The sequence below is a fragment of the Epinephelus fuscoguttatus genome, linkage group LG1 (genome assembly GCF_011397635.1).
Source record: "Epinephelus fuscoguttatus linkage group LG1, E.fuscoguttatus.final_Chr_v1".
Lineage (NCBI taxonomy): Eukaryota > Metazoa > Chordata > Actinopteri > Perciformes > Serranidae > Epinephelus > Epinephelus fuscoguttatus.
In genome coordinates this window covers 30,489,338-30,508,213 of record NC_064752.1, presented here as the reverse complement: position 1 = coordinate 30,508,213, position 18,876 = coordinate 30,489,338, and the positions used below count along the sequence as shown (strand labels likewise).

The following is an 18,876-nucleotide window of genomic DNA, read 5'->3' as shown; positions in this document are numbered from 1 at the left end:
TCAGAGATGCAACGTGGGAGATGTTAGCATTATTTCAGATTGAGTTTTAGTTTAATAAGACCTGTGGACGTGGGGAAGCAGTTCGACATGTGTCTCCGCTCACACCAGGCAGCTGGTGAACCTGAATCTGGCAGAGAGTTGGAGGGAGACGGTGTGGTTTTACGCCACACTATCTTGATGATGATTTCTCATTTGGTAAAATCTAAACTGGACATTTAAAGGCTTCCTTCTCTGCATGCTCTTTGTTCTCCAAACAAAGACAGCTATTTGACACCCATCTCCAGGATGTCTCACCTCTCACCTCAGGGAGACACAAGTCTCACAACTTGATTGGACAGGACGTTTACAGTGACATGTGACTCTGTGATGTCACAGGCATCTGCAGAAGGTCTGCTCCCTTCAGACAGTCCTGCTCTCTTACTCGGGAACTGCGGAGCAGCCCACACCTCTTTCCTGCTGGGCCTGGAGCAGCCCAGATGCTCAGGCCCTTGCTCCTTGCCCTGAACCATCAAAGGTGGGGCAATTGCTGACAGACTCTCTTTTTCCTGGACCACGACTTGCTGAGGCAAACCTGAACCAGAGAACTTAGACTTGCAAGCACAAGGTTTGCAACTAACTTAAGACAAATAAATGTCTTACAACTATACTGTGCAGGATTGTTGGTCATTGTTGGTAAACATGCTTGCCAGCAGAAGTAAAAGCCAACCCCAGATTTACTCCTGTTTGCCGTCTCTTCTCTGTATTTCATTTATTTTTTTGTTTTGGCATTGTGTCTCTTGGGACCTACTGCCTACAGTCTGTTAACTTTTCATAAAGCCCCAGCCCATTTGAAGCGGTGTGAGAGTACACGCCCATAAACGCCCTGAGCACAGAGAAAAATAAAAGAAAAGAAAACACAGGAGGAGGGCAGAGTCTCTGCAGAAATAATACACCACCACACACCTCTGTTGGGTCGTTTCTACTAAGAGGGACTACTTGTGTATGACATTGTTTTGAAGTAAAACCCTGCATGGTTTATCTTTAATGTAAGTACCCAACAGCTGTAAGCTAGTTTTATTTCTATCTATATTCTGATGCTTTTTACAGAGGAGTTTGTCCTGTATCCTTCATAGTCTAATTTAGTCTTTATAATATTTCACTCCTAAAAACATGACAAAAAATAGCTGTTGACCATGTTTTGTGATTTATGGAGTGATATAAGGAGACATCCAAAGTTCCCTCTGCATAAACCTTTGACTTCAATAAGACAACAAGGTGAAACAACAATTTCTAACCTGGTTTTATCCAGTGTTCAGATTTTTGTTCTAGAAATGTACACAAATATACATATATTTAATTAGATAATATATCATTTGCATATTTAAATATAACATTTCAGAAAACTTGTACTATAAAAAATAATTGTCTTAATGTAAGTAATCAACTGTTGAAGTCTCATGGTATCTATTAGTTAAAAATGTTACGCCTCACATGGGATGTGTCCCCCTCAGGTAGTCTAAGAACTGTTTGGAATCTCATTTGACTGCATCTCACCCTCCAGAAATCAGCTGCTCTACTTGTTTGATTGCTTTCAGTCACTCCACCACTCCTTCCCATGTCTTCCCTGTGGGCTCTCTACTTTCCCTTCTGACCCTGACAGTGTCTCTGGTGTGGAATATAGGCCTGGTCATACTATTGTGTAAGAATAGCTTGGACTGTGAGGAACAGACAGCTCTATGGATAGCTGTGTAACCAAATATCTTCACCAGGGGTTAAAATGAGCCAGTGCTTTATGGTCCACTATACTATAACTAAACACGAGCCATGACAAATACAGTATTGTGTGGAAATTCAGTAGATTTTATGAAATGTCAGCCTGTGATTCAAAATCAGTACAAGATATTATTACAACTACTATTACTACTACTACCACTACTATCTACATAGACACATGTATATTAGAATTATATATATCACAATATGGCCAACTGCAATTTTCAAATTGCAGGAGGCGAGGTGAGTCAAAATATTATTGTCTTGTCCTGGCCTCATTCATATTTCAAGAAATAATACTAATTTCTGCATTGTGATAGAGGCACGATAAACCGCGAAGTCGTCAAATACCAGCACGTGGGCAGTGACGTCTGCATCAGACACTGATGAAAAAGCTGTCCCTTCACGTTGGCAGTGTGTGACAACGCCTGTTGGCATCAGGGGAAATGCAGCCGGACTACAACAAAAGTTAAGGGGGTCCAAGTCTAAGTCGGGCTGGTGGGAGGAGTGGTGAATGGGTCCAACAATCACCGACTGTCACCCAGGAGCCCAGTGTTCACTTCCCCTATGAGTGTAAAGCCAAACCCTGTCATTATTTTCTAAACCTAACCATGTGCTTTTGTTGCCTAAACTTAAACCACATGCATGTGTTGTTGGCAAAACGTGACCACATGTCTTTGTTGTTGAGGGAAATACCTCAGGTGGCCACACTGTCGAGGTGCTGCATTTAAAGCCACAGATGAAGTGTTGAGTGTTGTTGACATACATCTGTTTAAAGGGCCCAGTCTATAAGAGAGATATGTTGACAGGTATCATAATGTAACCCAACACAAAGGTAACTGCCAAATATGGAGCAATGATAATGGTTATCAAGGGCTGACCTAATGTTTACCTGACCACAGCCTTGCTCTGTCAAGGCACCAAGGCTCAATTCATTTACTTACTTAACTGTACAGTGTAATGTGTGGGCTTATATTTATGGGAGTAAGACTTTTAAGATATGTACTATTTCATCACTTTGTTTCTACTTCTGAAACATCTGTTGTTTGCTTCGTTTTCATCAAAAGGAACACCCATTCCACTTCTCACTGGCTGCACAAATGCTGGCCAAATTTTGTGATGGGAATAACTTGTTCTATTCCTCTGGGTCGAATTACAGATTTTTTGTTGGTCCATATGCGAGGCAGTCAGACACGTATTTCTCCAGCCAGCGATAGTGCTGTTGAGGGAGTGAAGCGACAACTCTGCTGTCCTATTAAGCTTCCTATAAAGTGAACTAAAGAGTCAAGGTGAGCCAACGCCCTTTGGCCTTCCTCAGCTGCAGATGAGGAACACAGCCAACATGCCATAGATGTTGTTCCGCCCGGGCCTGTATGTTTAGTTGGGTTTTTTTTAAGATTTTTTTTTAGCCTTTAATCGACAAGACAGACAAGTGTGAGGGGGGGGGGAGAGAGGGGGAGTGACATGACATGACGGACCCGGGCCCCTGCGGCAACAGCCTTGTACATGGGGTGCCTGCTCTATCCACTAAGTCACCAACACCCCCTATATGTTTAGTTTAATGTCACTACAAGGCTGACTTGCCTAGTTTGTGAAAACATGATGCACATAAAAAAATAACTGGCAACATACACAACCGAACAGTAGAGATGTCCGCCTTCTCTTGAATATAATGGAACTAGGTGGCACTCGGCTTGTGGTGCTCACAGCACCTGAAAAAACAAGGTTGGAAAACTCAACAGCAATGTCTCTTTCCAGAGATCATGACCCTGTTACCCGAGAAGATCCAAAGATCTTGATGTGAGCAGTTTCATGCAGGAACTACTTTATTACTGAACTATACAAGAAAGTGATAATCTTCTCATGACCAAGAGGTTCATGACAGTGTTAGATGTAAACATTAACTGCCTCCTCAGCTGAGCTGCAACATTAGCTAGCTCAATGGTGCTAGAGATGCTAGCAACAGAAGCATGCGTCCTTCTCCCTTCCTTCTTTTTTAGAGTTTCAACCACCACAAGCCAAATAGCAACTAATTTGATTATATTGAAGAGAAGGCAGACATCTCTATGACCAATATCTCCAACACTCAGCAACTCATTCCAAAACCCTATAGTGTGATTAATAGCACTACAGGTAAGGGTAAAAATATGTAGCCTATTTTTGATTTGGGGGTGAACTGTCCCTTTAAGTTTTACCTTGTATAGTACTGATCTTCAGGCATTGTTGCAACCATCGCTCAGAGGAAAACAAAATCACCTTGTATTTGAAAACTAAATCAAGAACATAAGCAAGAAATATGATATTTTTTAGATGACTCTGAATGACCTTACCCTTTGAGAACAACAATGTTTTGACAAGTGAAGCTTCTGTACTTCAGTGTCAATCCCAGTAGTGTGTATTGGCAGTGAATTGTTTCCCTTGTGTATGATCCTTGTGTTTATCTCTCTTGCATTCTACATGAAGCAAACTCTGTTTATTAATAGCTACTGTAGCCCGCAGCCTGAATACCTAACAGGATGTGGTAATTTTAGTGGGAGCGTCAGTGTTTGGTGACCCATGAGCATTTGGTTAGCGGGTATATCTGGGGTGATGTCATTTGAGGTGACTGGTGTGTAAAATGTCTCCACACAGGTAAGATCAACCTTTCACCACGCCACCCCGCCAGGTGCCAGACCAGCAGAGGTAGAGCTTGTGTGTTTGCATTTACATGTTTGTGTGGGGAGTAACTGTTTGTGTGTTTTTGTATTTGCCTTTTGTGTATGTTTTACTCTGTTTCTGCCTGTCTGTATCAAGCCCCAACCTCCAAGACTGAAAAAATGAAGGCAATGTGGAAGTGCCACAAACTGCAGTTCCATGAATGACCACTTGAGGCTGGCTCCAAATATTAAAATCCAACCTCTTGTCCAAATATGATCACTTCTGGCTCCAAAAAGCCAAGATGGTAATGGCTGAAATGCTGAACCAGAACCATGAAAAATGCTGAGCATACATATACAGTAGTATTTATTAGAGACATTTATGTATAAAGGAGCAGTTATTTGTAGTGTGTTTGTATTGTGTTTGAGTTGTGGGATAGACCTAGCCAAGTATATTTGTGTGTGTGGGTTTGCACTCTTTGTTACTTTGCCCTTCACATTCCCCTCTTATGCATCCATACCTTGTGTTTGTGTTATATCTACTCAGCACCTCCATATATGCCCCTTCTCCAATGTCCATGGCCACAAAAGGGCAAAAGACATACCTCACCCATCCTTTGCTCCTGCACTCCCCTGCCCTCACGCCTATCAACCATCCTTCTCTACAGGGGTCCTCTTCATACAGATACATTTGCTGATCATATTTATAGGATACCCAAACGAGCTGTAAAGCCACCGGGAGCTGGAGCTGCCACCACTGTGATTCAATTAAACATAGACCCACATGGCTTACTCTCACTCTGTGTCCTTTGCTGCTCTGTTATTGTTGATAGATGATAACTTACTGAATCAGTTTGCTAAGTTTTTGCATTTTCACAAATAGAATTCAAGTTTAGAAATCTGAAATTGTGTTTCAAATAATTTTTAGCCTCTCCGGGATAAGGTAGTCCAGATTTGACCAGTTTAATTATAGCGGTCTATAGAGATGAACCCCAAGGTACTTGAATCTCCCCATCTGTTCCACCTCTTCTCCAGTGATCCCCTGACTGGCATGCGTTGTGTCCTTGTGTCTCCTGAAGTCAATGACGAGCTCCTTTGTCTTGTTGGAGTTAAGGAGCAAGTCGTTGTTCTGACACCAGGATGTGCGGGCCTGGATCTCCTCTCTGTAGGCTGTCTCATTGTTGGTTATTGACCCCACCACCACTGTGGCATCGGCGAACTTGTATGTGTAGTTTGTGTTATGAATGGGAGTGCAGTCATGTGTGACAAGTGAGTATAAGAGTGGACTGAGAACACTGCCTTGGGGGGCGCCGGTGTTGAGGATGGTGTTAGAGGAGATGAGGTCTCCAAGTCTCACATGCTGTGGTCTGTTGGAGAGGAAGTCCTTAATCCAGCTCCAGGGGTGGTGGTCCAGGCCCAGTGACAGCAGCTTGTTGACCAGCTTGCCCGGGTTGACAGTGTTAATGGCCGAGCTGAAGTCAACAAACAGTATTCTTACGGTATTCTCTCAGTGTCGGGGTTCTTCTGGTGTGTCAGTGCAGTGTGGAGCAGGAGTGAGATGGTGTCCTCAGTGCACTTGTTGGTTTTATAGGCAAACTGATACTGCTCCAGGTTAGCAGGGACAGAGATGCGGTGCATTACCAGTCTTTCAAAGCATTTCATGGTTTTCGGTGTTAGTGCAACAGGCTGATAATCATTCAAGCTTGTAACTGCTGAGCGCTTTGGGATGGGGATAATGGTCACGGCCTTCAAGCAGGTGGGAACTATGGCTTCCTTCAGTGAACTACTGAATATGTCGGTGAAGACAGCTGCAAGTTGGTGTGCACATGCCTTTAGAGCACATCCTGGGACCCCATCCAGACCAGTTGTCTTCCTGCTGTTGATGTTGAGCAGGGCCCGCTTAACCTGGTACTGGTGCAATGCCATCGGTTGCCTCTCTTCCTGAGGGGGATTTGTAGTGTGTGAGGGATGTTGACTGTGTGTGAGGGGTGTTGGAGATGGAGATGGCACTCTCGTGTTGCTGGTGTTGCTGTCAAACTGAGAGAAGAAGGTGTTCAGCTGATCAGGGAGGGAGGAGTCGTCTGTAGAGGGTGATGAGTGATGAGTTGTTCAATATATTACAATCGTTTTGATCCAAATTTCTAATTTTTTCTTTAAGTTTGTATTTAACATAACACCTTCTTATCTCAGTGAATTGTTCTCAAACAAACAAATATATATTTGACACAAAAAGGTAATTTATTGGGCGGCACGGTGGTGTGGTGGTTAGCACTCTCGCCTCACAGCAAGAGGGTTGCCGGTTCGATCCCGGGCGTGGGAGCCCTTCTGTGTGGAGTTTGCATGTTCTCCCCGTGTCAGCGTGGGTTCTCTCCGGGCACTCCGGCTTCCTCCCACAGTCCAAAGACATGCAGATTGGGGACTAGGTTAATTGGTGACTCTAAATTGTCCGTAGGTGTGAATGTGAGTGTGAATGGTTGTTTGTCTCTATGTGTCAGCCCTGCGATAGTCTGGCGACCTGTCCAGGGTGTACCCTGCCTCTTGCCTGATGTAGCTGGGATAGGCTCCAGCCCCCCTGCGACTCCCAAGAGGATGAAGCGGTTAGAAGATGAATGAATGAATGAAGGTAATTTATTATTTTGTGCGGTTGAAATATGCTTGGCTTTTGGATTTTTGTCTTATCTTCTGGCCCCCTTGGTCGGTGAATCAAAAGTTAATTTCAGTGGTAAAGCATTCATGTTTTCACAGACATTGATGTATACTGTAAGTGCAATTTTATCTCTAGGCAAAATTCTCAGTGAATGAATGAAATGTGCTTGAACTGGTGTGTTTACTGTGGAATGTGGAAAGAACTTGTCAGACATCTTATGGGGAGGGGGTTGGACTCTGAGTGGCTATATGACTGGATCCTAGCGGGCCGGCAGCCAACACCTTCAGCTAGGAGCAGCAATTTTAGATGGCTACTCCAACTCCTACTACTGTAAGTGTGAGACATTAAGTTGAAGGCGTCTTTATTTTGCACCTTGTTTTGCTCATTGTATCAAAGCTGTTTGCTCTTTCAGACCAAGTTTTCTGATGTAGTTAGAAAGTATTGTTTTTTATATTTGACTATTGTCAGTGCATTTTGTCCTGCATCTCAGTTTCCAAGGCATGTTGGCCACGACCTGTTCTTGGGAAAGCAAGACTCAACCAAAACCTAGTGTATGGCTGGACCATGTATGAAATGCTGCAGGGCTTTTAATTTAAAACTAGGACTTTTATTTTGAAACAGGAAGTGGTGGCATATACTCAGTTATGGACTTTTGCTGTTACAGCACTGGCTCTGTTGTTGCGGTCCAGCCCCAAAACTTCTGTAAATACATCTTACTCACTACAGTGCATTTAGACACAGTCACACAGCAGAACGGACTTGCTTCACTGCAGCTGTAACCGCTGTTCAATCAATTGTGTTAAATCAAGCAAAACCTTCCCCTCTCCAGCTCCAGTCGGGGAGATGGAGGATATGGCATCAGAGCAGAAATCAGACAGCGAAATTCGGAATGAGTACATGAGAAAGTTTGAAAAAAAGAAGGACGACTAATAATTCAAGCAATTCAGGTCAATCAGTGGCAAAGGATGATACATATCTTGTTGGGTGGAGAGCTGTGACACAAGCGAACACAATTTTTCAAGGATCCACATGTGGTTAGAAAGTTTAAAAAGTTGGAGAAGTGATTTTGTTGAGAATTACAACAAGTGGAATTGTTATTCCTGAGTGTGTACAGGTATCACAGAGATATTTAAGTTGAGTATTTGGAGACAATAACGGTGTGACTTATTTCCCACTTGGGTCAGAGGTGAGGAAGAAGGGAGTGGTGAATGGAGTGCCATTGTCAATGGAGGCCAAGTCCTTCTTGGATAATGTAGGTGAAGCACAAAGATTGACAGGATTCTGACAGAGGTAAGAGGAAAGTTATTCTGAAGGGATGTTACTGGAGAGAAAGTGCCGTGAGTATGTGTGTTAAAGAGTGAGGCCATATGAGAGAGCCCCTCTCAGATGTTACTGCAGTCTGTAGAGGCGTTAGAAGATGGGGAAAACGCAGGAAGGTAAATTGTTGTGTGGAAGAGGGCAAAGAAGCCAAAGAGAAAGCAAAGTGCCTGCACTGTCAGGGAAATTGTGAAAGTAGAAAGGGGAATATCATATGCCGAAGCTACCAAGAGAATGAGATATGATGAAATTGTGGGAGTGCAAGAAAAGGAACAGAAAAGAAATACCAGCAGATCAGTATATCTGCATGGACCATAGGGGGTTTCTGCCAAAAATTGCCATTGTTGTAAATCCTGCAGTTGAAAGGATTTAGATGGTGCTGGACACTGCCAGGAGACTCTTGGCACTAGATGCCATTAAATCCTCCACACTGGACCTTTAAGATGCACCTTAAGACCCTACTTTTATTCTCTGGCTTTTAATTGTGTTTGAGCCATTTTAAATGTGTATAAACCTGTTTCTATTTTAACTTATTTTAATCTTGCTTTACTTCCATAACATCTGTGCACATATAAAGTATTTCTTTAAACTTGAATCTATAAATATATATGTCTGTCTTTGTGAAGCACTGAGGTGCAAAACCTGTTTGTTTTGCTAAATGTTAAACCTGTTTTCCTTTCCCTACCCCTCACTTCGTATGAGGAAATAGTGCTGCTTGCTCTGTCAGGTTGTTAAAACCCTGCTGTCACAGACAGAAAAACAGCTGATCAGTGTCCCCATCAGTCCTAGTTTTTCTTCTTTCCTCTCTCTGTCCCTTCCCCCAGGGCTCCCCCCTCCCACCACTGTCTTTTGCTAGCTTCTTTCCCTTTGGGTACTCCTGATTGGTGGATTGCTTGTGATGGGGGTGGGCCCAGTATCAGGCTTGTGAGAGCTTTACCAGTAGTGAGCCACCTCTCAGCTGTCAGACAGCATCCAGTCTGCAGTGAAAGCACAAGCAGGATCTGCCTCTGTTTGCTTTATCTGCTGCTGCAGCACTAGTTATTCTCAGCTTGAACAACTGCCAGACAAGGAGAGAAACAGGAATTAAATATCCATTAAAACTTGGCCTTGTATTCTGTTTCTATTCTTCATCCACCTTCATTTCCTAATGCCCGTGGTAGTGTGGTCAGGGCCAGAGAAGGATGGGTCCAGCTGTGGAGGCTCAGGCCCAGAAGGCCATGGATGCAGAGCAGCACCAGCACCAGCAGTGCTACATGGAAAAAGGGGTGATTCTTGAGCCCTTCGCACACCAAGTGGGGGGACATTGCTGCGTTCTGCGCCTCGGGGAGCAGACCATCTGCAAACCCCTCCTCCCCCGTGAACACTGGTTCTATAATAATGTGCCTGCTGCATTGAGGAAGTTTACCCCCGAGTACAGAGGTAATGCCAACTATGCTTTACTAACCTGTGCTGGCGCTGTTTTGTTTTGTTGTATTGTTATGCATCTCTGTCTTTATTTCACTGCTCCATGTGCAAATTTGTGCATGTCAGGTGGAAATTGATATTTCCATGTTGATTCTGAAGCGAAGACCTAATTCTGAGATTTTTTAGGATACTGATCTCCCAGTTCCTGCTCAGGTGTTGTTTTTTATGTGCCAAAATGACACATGACACAATTGTCTCACAGATGTCTTTCTGTTTCCCTCTGCGTCCTGCTCTCAGGTGTGGTGTCAGTGAGCTTCGAGGAGGATGCAGAAGGGAACGTTTCCTTCATTGCTTACCCCCTCCAATGTGATCCAGAGGCAGATCTGGAGAACAAGAACTCCTCGGTCGACTGTGAGCCCAAAAGCGAGATGCTCATGGGTGGGAAAATTATGGACAGCAAAAATGACAGCACAGATGGCCAAAGCCATTGTACAGACAAGGATAAAGGGTGAGATGAAAGAGAGACAGCAGTAGACTGAGCGACTTGTTACTCATGATAAAGTAGAAGGTGCAGTCAGTGCATGAACAGGCAGCGACAAAGTGAGTCACTTTCACACTTAAATTGAGGCTCATGTAAAATAAACTGACAATTGCTTTGATCACTTTAGAACTGTAACACAAGCATGATGAATTGAAGACTTGCATGTACAACTTAATGCAAAATTGGCTCTAAATACTGTGAGAGACTTATCCTTGACCCTGGCAGCCAGAAAGAGGGTCACAGCCACAGGGTTACACAACTGCAATAGATGCATGGTTGTGCGTATACACAAACACGAACTCAGTCATCCCTTGCCTATATTACCAAGCCAATTCAACATACCAGGGATATATTTTTCTTATCTGGCTCTAATCACCCTAACATTGGCAACAAATATCACAAAACTCATTATCAGCTCATTTAGTCAACGCTGGGTTTTCCTACCCAGCCATGATCACATTCATGTGAAAGAGGCAGGGTTGTTTCATTACAAGCGACATCAGCAGAACCATAAATAAGGTACTTCATATGATATAAGATGAAATGGTGATACTAATTACGTGCAAGAATGCTCTCTTTATAGGACAGCAAAAAGTCTAACAAAATAAGAAGGTGTAGAAACACTAGACATAATTTTCAAATATTAAAAGTAGGCCAAGGCTTAAAATATGTGTGATATATTTAGATATAAGTTAAATACAGAGTATTTTTTGCTGTTTAGTTGATGAAAATGAAGAAACTACTCTGAATATGTCACATAAAAACAGTAAGGCCAGACTGTTTCTGCTACCACTGACCTATAAAGAATATTTGTACCTGTCCATGTCAGGAACAAACAGGTTGGGCTGTTGCCAGACTGTGATCCCATACTCTGAAGTAAACCTGCTCCAGAGCAGGTTAGCTGTTCAGCATAAGTTACCACAGTGATTTATCCTGGCAAAAAGTGAACCAACTTTGTAGAACTAAACAACCCAGGGTTAACGCTGACGCTACCTTGCTAACCCCAAATCCAGCTTCATAGCATACAGGCCTCTGGAGTGGTGAAACCAGATGGCTGATGGCAAAATATATGTAGAGACTGATATTGAATGTTTTGGATGGATGATAGTGAGTGAGCTACAATATTCCATTAGGTTTCTTTTTACATCCGATAGAACAGTTTATCACTGCCCTTTTGTTTTATGCTCTAATACCCACATACTCTAACCACATACACAAGAAGGTACATTGGGTCTGTTTTGCTTTTCTCCTTTGCGCCAAAATGTAATGACGTGCTTTTTTTGTCTGCCCTCCAGTGTTTACAAGCTGCTGCAGGAAACCAATGTTCTCTACTACAGCCTGGAGCACAGTCATACTAATGCTGTACCACAGCTCAAACACAAACCCTGGACCTCAGCAAGCCAACAGTACTACCTGAAGAAGGTGAAGGACGGAGCCATGCAACGCAACCAATACAGTATCCTTTCATTGACTCAGAACCACACTTTGGTTTCTATTTTGCCAAATTTTAATAGGAAGAGACAGGAATAATTGTTCAGAGGTTCCAGGCTAAAGGACATGGCATGGCCAACTGAGCCACCAGGACACCTTAATACCTGCTGAGTTAAGGTTATCAGTGGCTTCAGTATGGACCTGAGGTCTGTTATCTAATACAGTGCCCAATTATCAATGTCTTTTTCCTGCGAAGTAACACCTCTGAAGCACTTCCATTAAAGCCTCGTCTCTACCAAGTAGTTCGGTTCAGTTCAGTTTGGTATGTATTAAAACGATTATTTTTACATTTCCATCGTAAAAAGTTGTGGATGGTACTAATAGAGCCATCCCTATTTTTCGTCACCCCTCTGTTGAGGTACCAAACACACTAATGCGGTACTAAAGGTGGAGCTTGAAACACGGCAGTCCATTGACTGGTCAAGAGAGAATCGACACTCTTGCTCAGGGCTGAGTTGTGGCTGGTTTTGAAACTCTCACTGCAGCCTCTTCTTTTTTTATGTGAAAATATTGGCATACCAACCCCATTCGGTGGATGATAAGGTGAGGACCTTACTCTGTATCACCGTTGAAGAGGAAATTCAGCGAAAGCTGGACAGAGCAGTGAGTAACAACAACCCCACCTACTTTTAGTACCGTGGTTGAAATGGTAAACGGATCTACGGTCTATTTTGGTCCTAAAGGTACTATACCAAAAGGTTTTGGTGGAAACGGGGCTTCACTTACTTGATATTGCTGTGACTTGCCTGTATATATTGCAAGGATTATAGCATGTTTGTGACTACAGTGAAACCTGTGACTCTGGCCTACTTGACTCAGTACACCAGAATTCATCCTGCTGGAGGACCTGACGTGGCGGTACACGATGCCGTGTGTGTTGGACCTCAAGATGGGCACACAGCATTATGGAAACGGAGTTACTGAGGAGAAGAAGGCAATGAAGAAACACAAGTGCCAGCATAGCACATCAAACCTAATAGGAGTCTACATAGGTGGCATGCAGGTGGGCCTTTACCAAGACTGACTTCAGTGTTAATGGCTCTGTCTTAAAGGAATAGTTCACCATTTTTGGAAATGTGATTATTGACTTTCTGGTTGAGAGTTAGGTGAGAAGATCTATACCAATGTCATATCTGTCTGTCAACCTATTTTCTCATGGTTTTGGGACTAAGTGAGTGGGGAAAACAATTTTTGGTTTCAGTATTGACTAAGAGCATTGCAGCCGTGAAACATACTGCAATGAAATCATCAAGGCAATAGCACTTCGGAAAATATACGTCCACTAAAACTGCTTTTTTTGCAACTGACTCAGACTGGGTTCAGGCTCGATTGCTGTTATATGTGTCTGACAAAGAGGTAAAATGTTTTTCTTCACCTTTCGCTTAATCTGGTCTCACTCGAGAAGTCTTGTTCTGAAATCTTTTGAGAGGTGACTTGTTGCAGGAAGACAATAACAAACAGACCAGATCAAGTGGAAGGTAAAGAAAAACGTTTTATTTTTCTGCCTGTCGGTGGCAAAACGAGTGGATGTACACTGACAGTGTGCTATTGCCCCGAAGATTACATTTCAGCACGTTTCACAGCTGCCAGATACAGTGCTCTTGAGAAATACTGGAACAATGTCAAAAAGTGTTGTTCTTGTTAGTCACTTAGACAAAAAACTGGGTCAAGGCTGAAAAATACAGAAGTTTCTCATACAAGCCCACAGCCAGCAGCTGGTCAGCGTAGCGTTGCACATAAACTGGAAACAGAAGGAAACAGTTAGCCTGGCTCTCTGGATGTCAGACCATAAGAAGCATGCATCCAAGACGAAGCTAACAAAATTGCAGACACCGCCAAAAACACATAAATATAGTGAGGCAAAACAGCAGATGGACTAAACTGGGGTTTACGTTGACTATTACTTTCATTGCTGTACAAAGCGTAGTTAACTATTTCTTCTCAGTGCACCTGTAACTGTTTGGGAACAATAGAAGACTGTAACTAGCTGTAACCTATCTAGGACCTAGGAGTTGGTGTGCGTGCGTGCGTGCGTGCGTGCGTGCGTGCGTTTGTGCGTTCGTTTGTGTGTGTGTGTGTGTGTGTGTGTGTGTGTGTGTGTGTGTGTGTCTGTGCGTGCGTGCGTGTGTGTGTGTGTGTGTGTATGTGTGTGCGTGTGCGCACATCTGTGCATGTGTAAGTATCTGTCCGCAACTAATCTTGCAAACTACCAGAGATAGGACCAAGTCACACATGTGCAAGTCTTAACCTTCAAGTCTCAAGTAAGTCTCAAGTCATTTTTTCTTGGGCAAGTCAAGTCAAGTCAAGTCACAGGTTATGTCAAGTCAAGTCAAGTCCTGTAATAGGTCAAGTCAAGTCCAAGTCAAGTCACCTTATTATTGTAATTTTACCTGCAGAATCTGATCTTAATAAAGTGAAAAGACAAGATATAAGTAACTGTCAGCAAACATTGACTTCATCGCTGCAATGATTACTTTGCAGGGATGACCCCCATGTGTGCGCGCACAAACACACACACACACACACACACACACACACACACACTAACCAAGGCAGCGGCCAAATTCACCCATTTAGCTCATTTAACCCTGTGTTGCTCGTTCATAAAATGTACAACCGGTCGGAATGTTCGCTCACGTTTTCTGGGGTTAATGTTAGGAAATAAATTAAAAACAAGTTCCACCAAACCGAGCCTGTTTCTCCAATAAATAAGTAAGGTATGTAGAGAGGCCATGACTGATTGACAGGGTAGTGATCCAATCATGACAACGCCATTCTCAGCCTGCGCTCCTACTGGGTAATCGACATTATTTTTTAAATTAATTTATTAATTTTATATTCTAACCAAAAACATTATGTGAATAACACTCAAGTCATTCAAGTCATCGTGTCTCAAGTCAAGTCAAGTCCCGAGTCTTTAACTTCCAAGTCTGAGTCAAGTCTCAAGTCTTTTATTTTTTGTCAAGTCAAGTCACAAGTCATCAAAACAGCAACTCGAGTCGACTCGAGTCCAAGTCACAATGACTCAAGTCCCCATCTCTGCAAACTACTGGACCAATCAGCCTAATATTTTGTGTGCATGTTTATGACTATGCTCCAGGACATCTTGTGGTTGTGGTGATTTAAAACTGTTGAAAAAACTTGTTTTATTGTCTGTTTCATACCGTCATCAACTGCTCCATCAAAAGTAGACAAGGAGCTTATTTCTATTAGTTTTTATGATGCTTCTAGAACATGGTACGTTGCATCTGCAAGAATTAAAAGAATAGTCTAGGGTGGCTGCGGTCAGCCCAGGCAGCTGCTCGGCCACCTTGCAGAGATCTGCAATCTTGTGACTGAATACGCTTTTCTAGTTTAAGTAGAAACCAGAAAATAAAAATAAGGCACAAAATAATAGGTGTACAATAAACAGTAAATTGATTGTAAAACAGTAGTTGGCCGGTCTAGTCAAGGGGAAACAAGACCAATTTTAGGCAGGACTTGGAAAAAATCTTTGGTGTTAAAGAAGTAATCAGTGTTCCTTCTCTACCTTTCCAACCCTTCTATGTCTCTGCATCCCTTCAGGTGTACCAGTGTGACGCAGGCCAGCTGATGTTCATAAACAAGTTCCTTGGCCGCAGGCTGACCCTTCAGGACTTCAAGGAGGCTTTGTTCCAGTTCTTCCACAGCGGACGGCGTCTACAACGTGAACTCTTTGCCCCGGTGCTGCGTAGGCTCCGAGAGCTGCAAGTTGCCCTGGAAGCCTGTGACTCCTATCACTTCTGGTCCAGCTCCCTGCTCATCATCTATGATGCAGCATCCCAACAAAAACACACTGAGGACAGCCTTTCTAAAGAAGAAGAGGATGAGGACAAGAATGTGGAGGCTGAACCAGAAACGGAGGAGGAGGATGCTGACGTGGGTGAAGGACCGGGTTCACTTGGTTTTCCCCGTAGACCCTCCATATCTAGCGATGGCAGCATCAGTGACGGGAGCTCAGATACCAGTCAGACTCACTTGTCCCACTCACATCCTCATGCCCCCTTGGTGGATGTAAGAATCATAGATTTCGGCCAGTTCTCCTGCACACATTTCCAAGAGGACAGCGTGGTGCACAAGGGCCAGGACAATGGCTACATGTTTGGTCTCCAGAATCTGATCAGCATCATCTCTGAGCTGGAGAATCACAGCACAGACTGAGCACTGACATGATGCACACACATCAGACACAGATGCACAGTAACACAATGAGAAAGATGAGGACTGGATTACAAAGCAGAGAGAGATTTCTCCTCTCCCCTTTAAAATTATATCTTGTTGTTGCAGGCCTTTCATTGGTCCTGTTTCTGCCACTGGTGCTTCTCAGTATTCCTGATATATAAGTCCATCTTTGGGATATGACAGAGACCTGCATATAACATAGACGAACCATCTGTGAGACTGATGCAGTGATTTACCCTTCATTCTGTTTTACTGGGGTCACCCTCAGGACAAAAGGGTAGGCAGCACAAAAAGCAGTTTGAAAGTAGAAATCTTTTCCTTATGTCCGATTCCAAAGACAGTTTCAGCATTTTGCACATACAAACACATTTTGTTGAAGAAGCGTGTGTTGCCTCTGGAACAAGGCTGTGTAAGAGAGCAAGAGTTGAGAGGAGGGGAGGTAGTGAGCCAACACCCTCTAGTCTATGTTCATCTTCACTCAAAGAGACTATATCCATATTAGTATCAGGTACAGATGATTTCTTTTTAAAGAAGTCTCTTAAAATAAACTGAATTTTCTAAAAACATAATGTGAATGAATGATCCTGAAAAGTAATGCATTCACTTGATGAAAAAAATGGGTTGTTATACCAGAATTATGGTGCTTGTTTTTCATAATTAACATGATTAGTGTCCCAAACTCATGAGAAAAGTTTTAATGGAAAAGAAACGGCATCTTTTTTTAAATTAACAAGATTATTATCACAGACTAAATTAAGAAAATTTAATTGAAAAAATAGTGCTTGTTTTCCTGAATTAAAAAAGATTATTACTCCAGAATTATGAGAAAAGGTTTCAAGAAAAAAAAGTGTCTTTATTTAATTATTTGTTTTTAATTAATGAGATTATTATATGAGAAAAGCTTTGCTCTAGATTCATGAGATTATTATCTCAGAATTTCAAGGGGGAAAATTTCTGCTTGTTTTTCTAAATTAACAAGATAATCGTGTTGGTTCAGAAACATAGCACACTTTTTTTTCAAGTGAATGCATTACACGTACATAGAATGAAAAATACTACATTCCATATTATTAATGTTATAATAATAATAATAACTGAAATTGTTATTTGACATGTTTGGATACCTCTGTTGTGTATGTAAGTGTTGTCCACAGTTTTTTGGGGAAGAAAATACAGACTTGGGTTTGTGTTAACATCTGCATGTTCTTTCATATTTGCTGTTACTTGTTGACAAGGCCAGGAGCTTTTTAATCACTGGGTTAAAGACAGAAACCACAGACTTCCTGCTCACTGGAAATTTTAATGTTGCAACAATCAAATTTTATTGAAATATCCAGCATGTGAGGTCATCTCCTTGGTGTGTACAAGTGTATACCAAGCATGTGATAACAGATTAATTAATATCTTTACATCTTTATGTTTTATCTTTACTTTATATCCTGTAAAGTATGACAGGACTTGTCTGCATCAATATGAGCAGGCCCACTCACACCACCTACTTTCCAGGCAAGTAACTGGAGCAAATACCAAGCCTGAGGTCTGTAAAGTGATGTAATGTTGTGGATTGCAGCCAAGACACTAGATTCACATTTGCAGACCTCCCTCAATCTAGAAGAATTGATCCAAAAATGTTTAAAAAGAGACAGTGCTTGTTCTGACAGGGAAATGGTGATGACACAACATCCTGGGCTGCCTCAGCCAGTCTCTAACCAGTCTGAGGCTGACAGAGACGAGTCAGAGTCACAGGCTCTGTGTGATGTGAAGAGAACGGACAGTGTGAGGAAGAGTTTTTTGTGCTGTGTGTCAGCAGATTGATGTTAGACAATGTGAGTGTGAAGAGTATTTCATGCATCTTATATTGTGAAGAGTGTTGCCATTTATGTCATATGTGAAGATCATTACCCATTGTCTCTTTCTATGAAATCTTGTTACACTCACATAATCCACCTTAGTGTCTGCTGTGCAGTTTCATGTAGCTATTTTGTTACAACCTACTGCCAACTGTACTTGCTCGCAGTTAAAATCACTATAAGAGAAGAGATGGCATCTACTCACAAGAGGCCCCCATAGTGACATGTAAACACTAATGCCCATCATCTCAACTTGTAGTCAGTGGTAGCTGTAACCTTAGCTAGCTCAGTGGTGCTCGGTGAAGTAGCAGTAGATGCATTCTTTCTTCTGTGCAGTGATACAGTTTGGTAGAAAGAAAATAGTTCCTACATGAAACTACTCCCAACAAGGTCTGTGGATTATCTTGAGTAACTGGGTCATGATCTCCGGAGAGAAAGATTGCTTCTGAGTTTTTTAAATGTATTATTCGGTGCAATTAGCACCACAAGCCGTGTGCCCCAAGTTGCATTATATTCATAAGCAGGCAGACATCTCTACAGCAGACATCCAGAAAAAAACAATCTAGATTGATAAACTACAGGTAAGAGGGAAATTATATATTTTTCAGTTTCGGGTGGACTTAAATCTTCAAGAGATTTGCTCAGGGCAGTATTAGGGATTATAAACACATACCATATTTACGCAGCACTTTCAGAAACCAGTATATGTTCAGCAGACTGCCAAAGCAGAGCCAGATTCAGCCTGAAGCAGGATTAGCATGTGATGTTTCTGTGCTGTGTGACTGCAGAAGGATAAAAAGATTGATAGATGAGACAATGGAGTGATGAAGAAGATAAACTCTTCCAGCTCCACTCTATTAGGAAGAGGGGAGGGGGGTGTTAGCCAGTGTTGCATAACAGCCTCGGGATCAGTGGGCTGCTACAAAGCATCAAATTTATCCCATTCTGTCATCATATTGTGCATATGCAAATTTATATTACACCACACACACTGAAGAGTCACTGCCACGTGTCTGCATGTGCGTCCTCGTAGCCTAT

At 42.5% G+C, this 18,876-nt stretch overlaps 1 protein-coding gene across 1 annotated transcript; it reads left to right on the top strand.

Moving 5' to 3' along the window:
- The first annotated feature begins 1,018 nt into the window (after positions 1–1,018).
- Positions 1,019–17,097, top strand: LOC125889882 (inositol hexakisphosphate kinase 2-like). The gene is made up of 7 exons (XM_049578133.1): positions 1,019–1,025; positions 4,384–4,434; positions 9,513–9,771; positions 10,054–10,264; positions 11,593–11,753; positions 12,616–12,791; positions 15,353–17,097. Exons 3-7 carry the CDS (start codon positions 9,534–9,536, stop codon positions 15,965–15,967), a joined length of 1,401 nt encoding a protein of 466 aa, XP_049434090.1. The 5' UTR covers positions 1,019–1,025; positions 4,384–4,434; positions 9,513–9,533; the 3' UTR covers positions 15,968–17,097.
- Positions 17,098–18,876: the final 1,779 nt, after the last annotated feature.

Excerpts from the sequence above, each read along its gene's own strand:
- LOC125889882 (XM_049578133.1), top strand. The coding sequence starts at position 9,534 with ATGGGTCCAGCTGTGGAGGCTCAGGCCCAGAAGGCCATGGATGCAGAG. Across the intron at positions 9,772-10,053 it reads GTTTACCCCCGAGTACAGAG|GTGTGGTGTCAGTGAGCTTC; the intron begins GTAATGCCAACT and ends TCCTGCTCTCAG. Across the intron at positions 10,265-11,592 it reads TGTACAGACAAGGATAAAGG|TGTTTACAAGCTGCTGCAGG; the intron begins GTGAGATGAAAG and ends TCTGCCCTCCAG.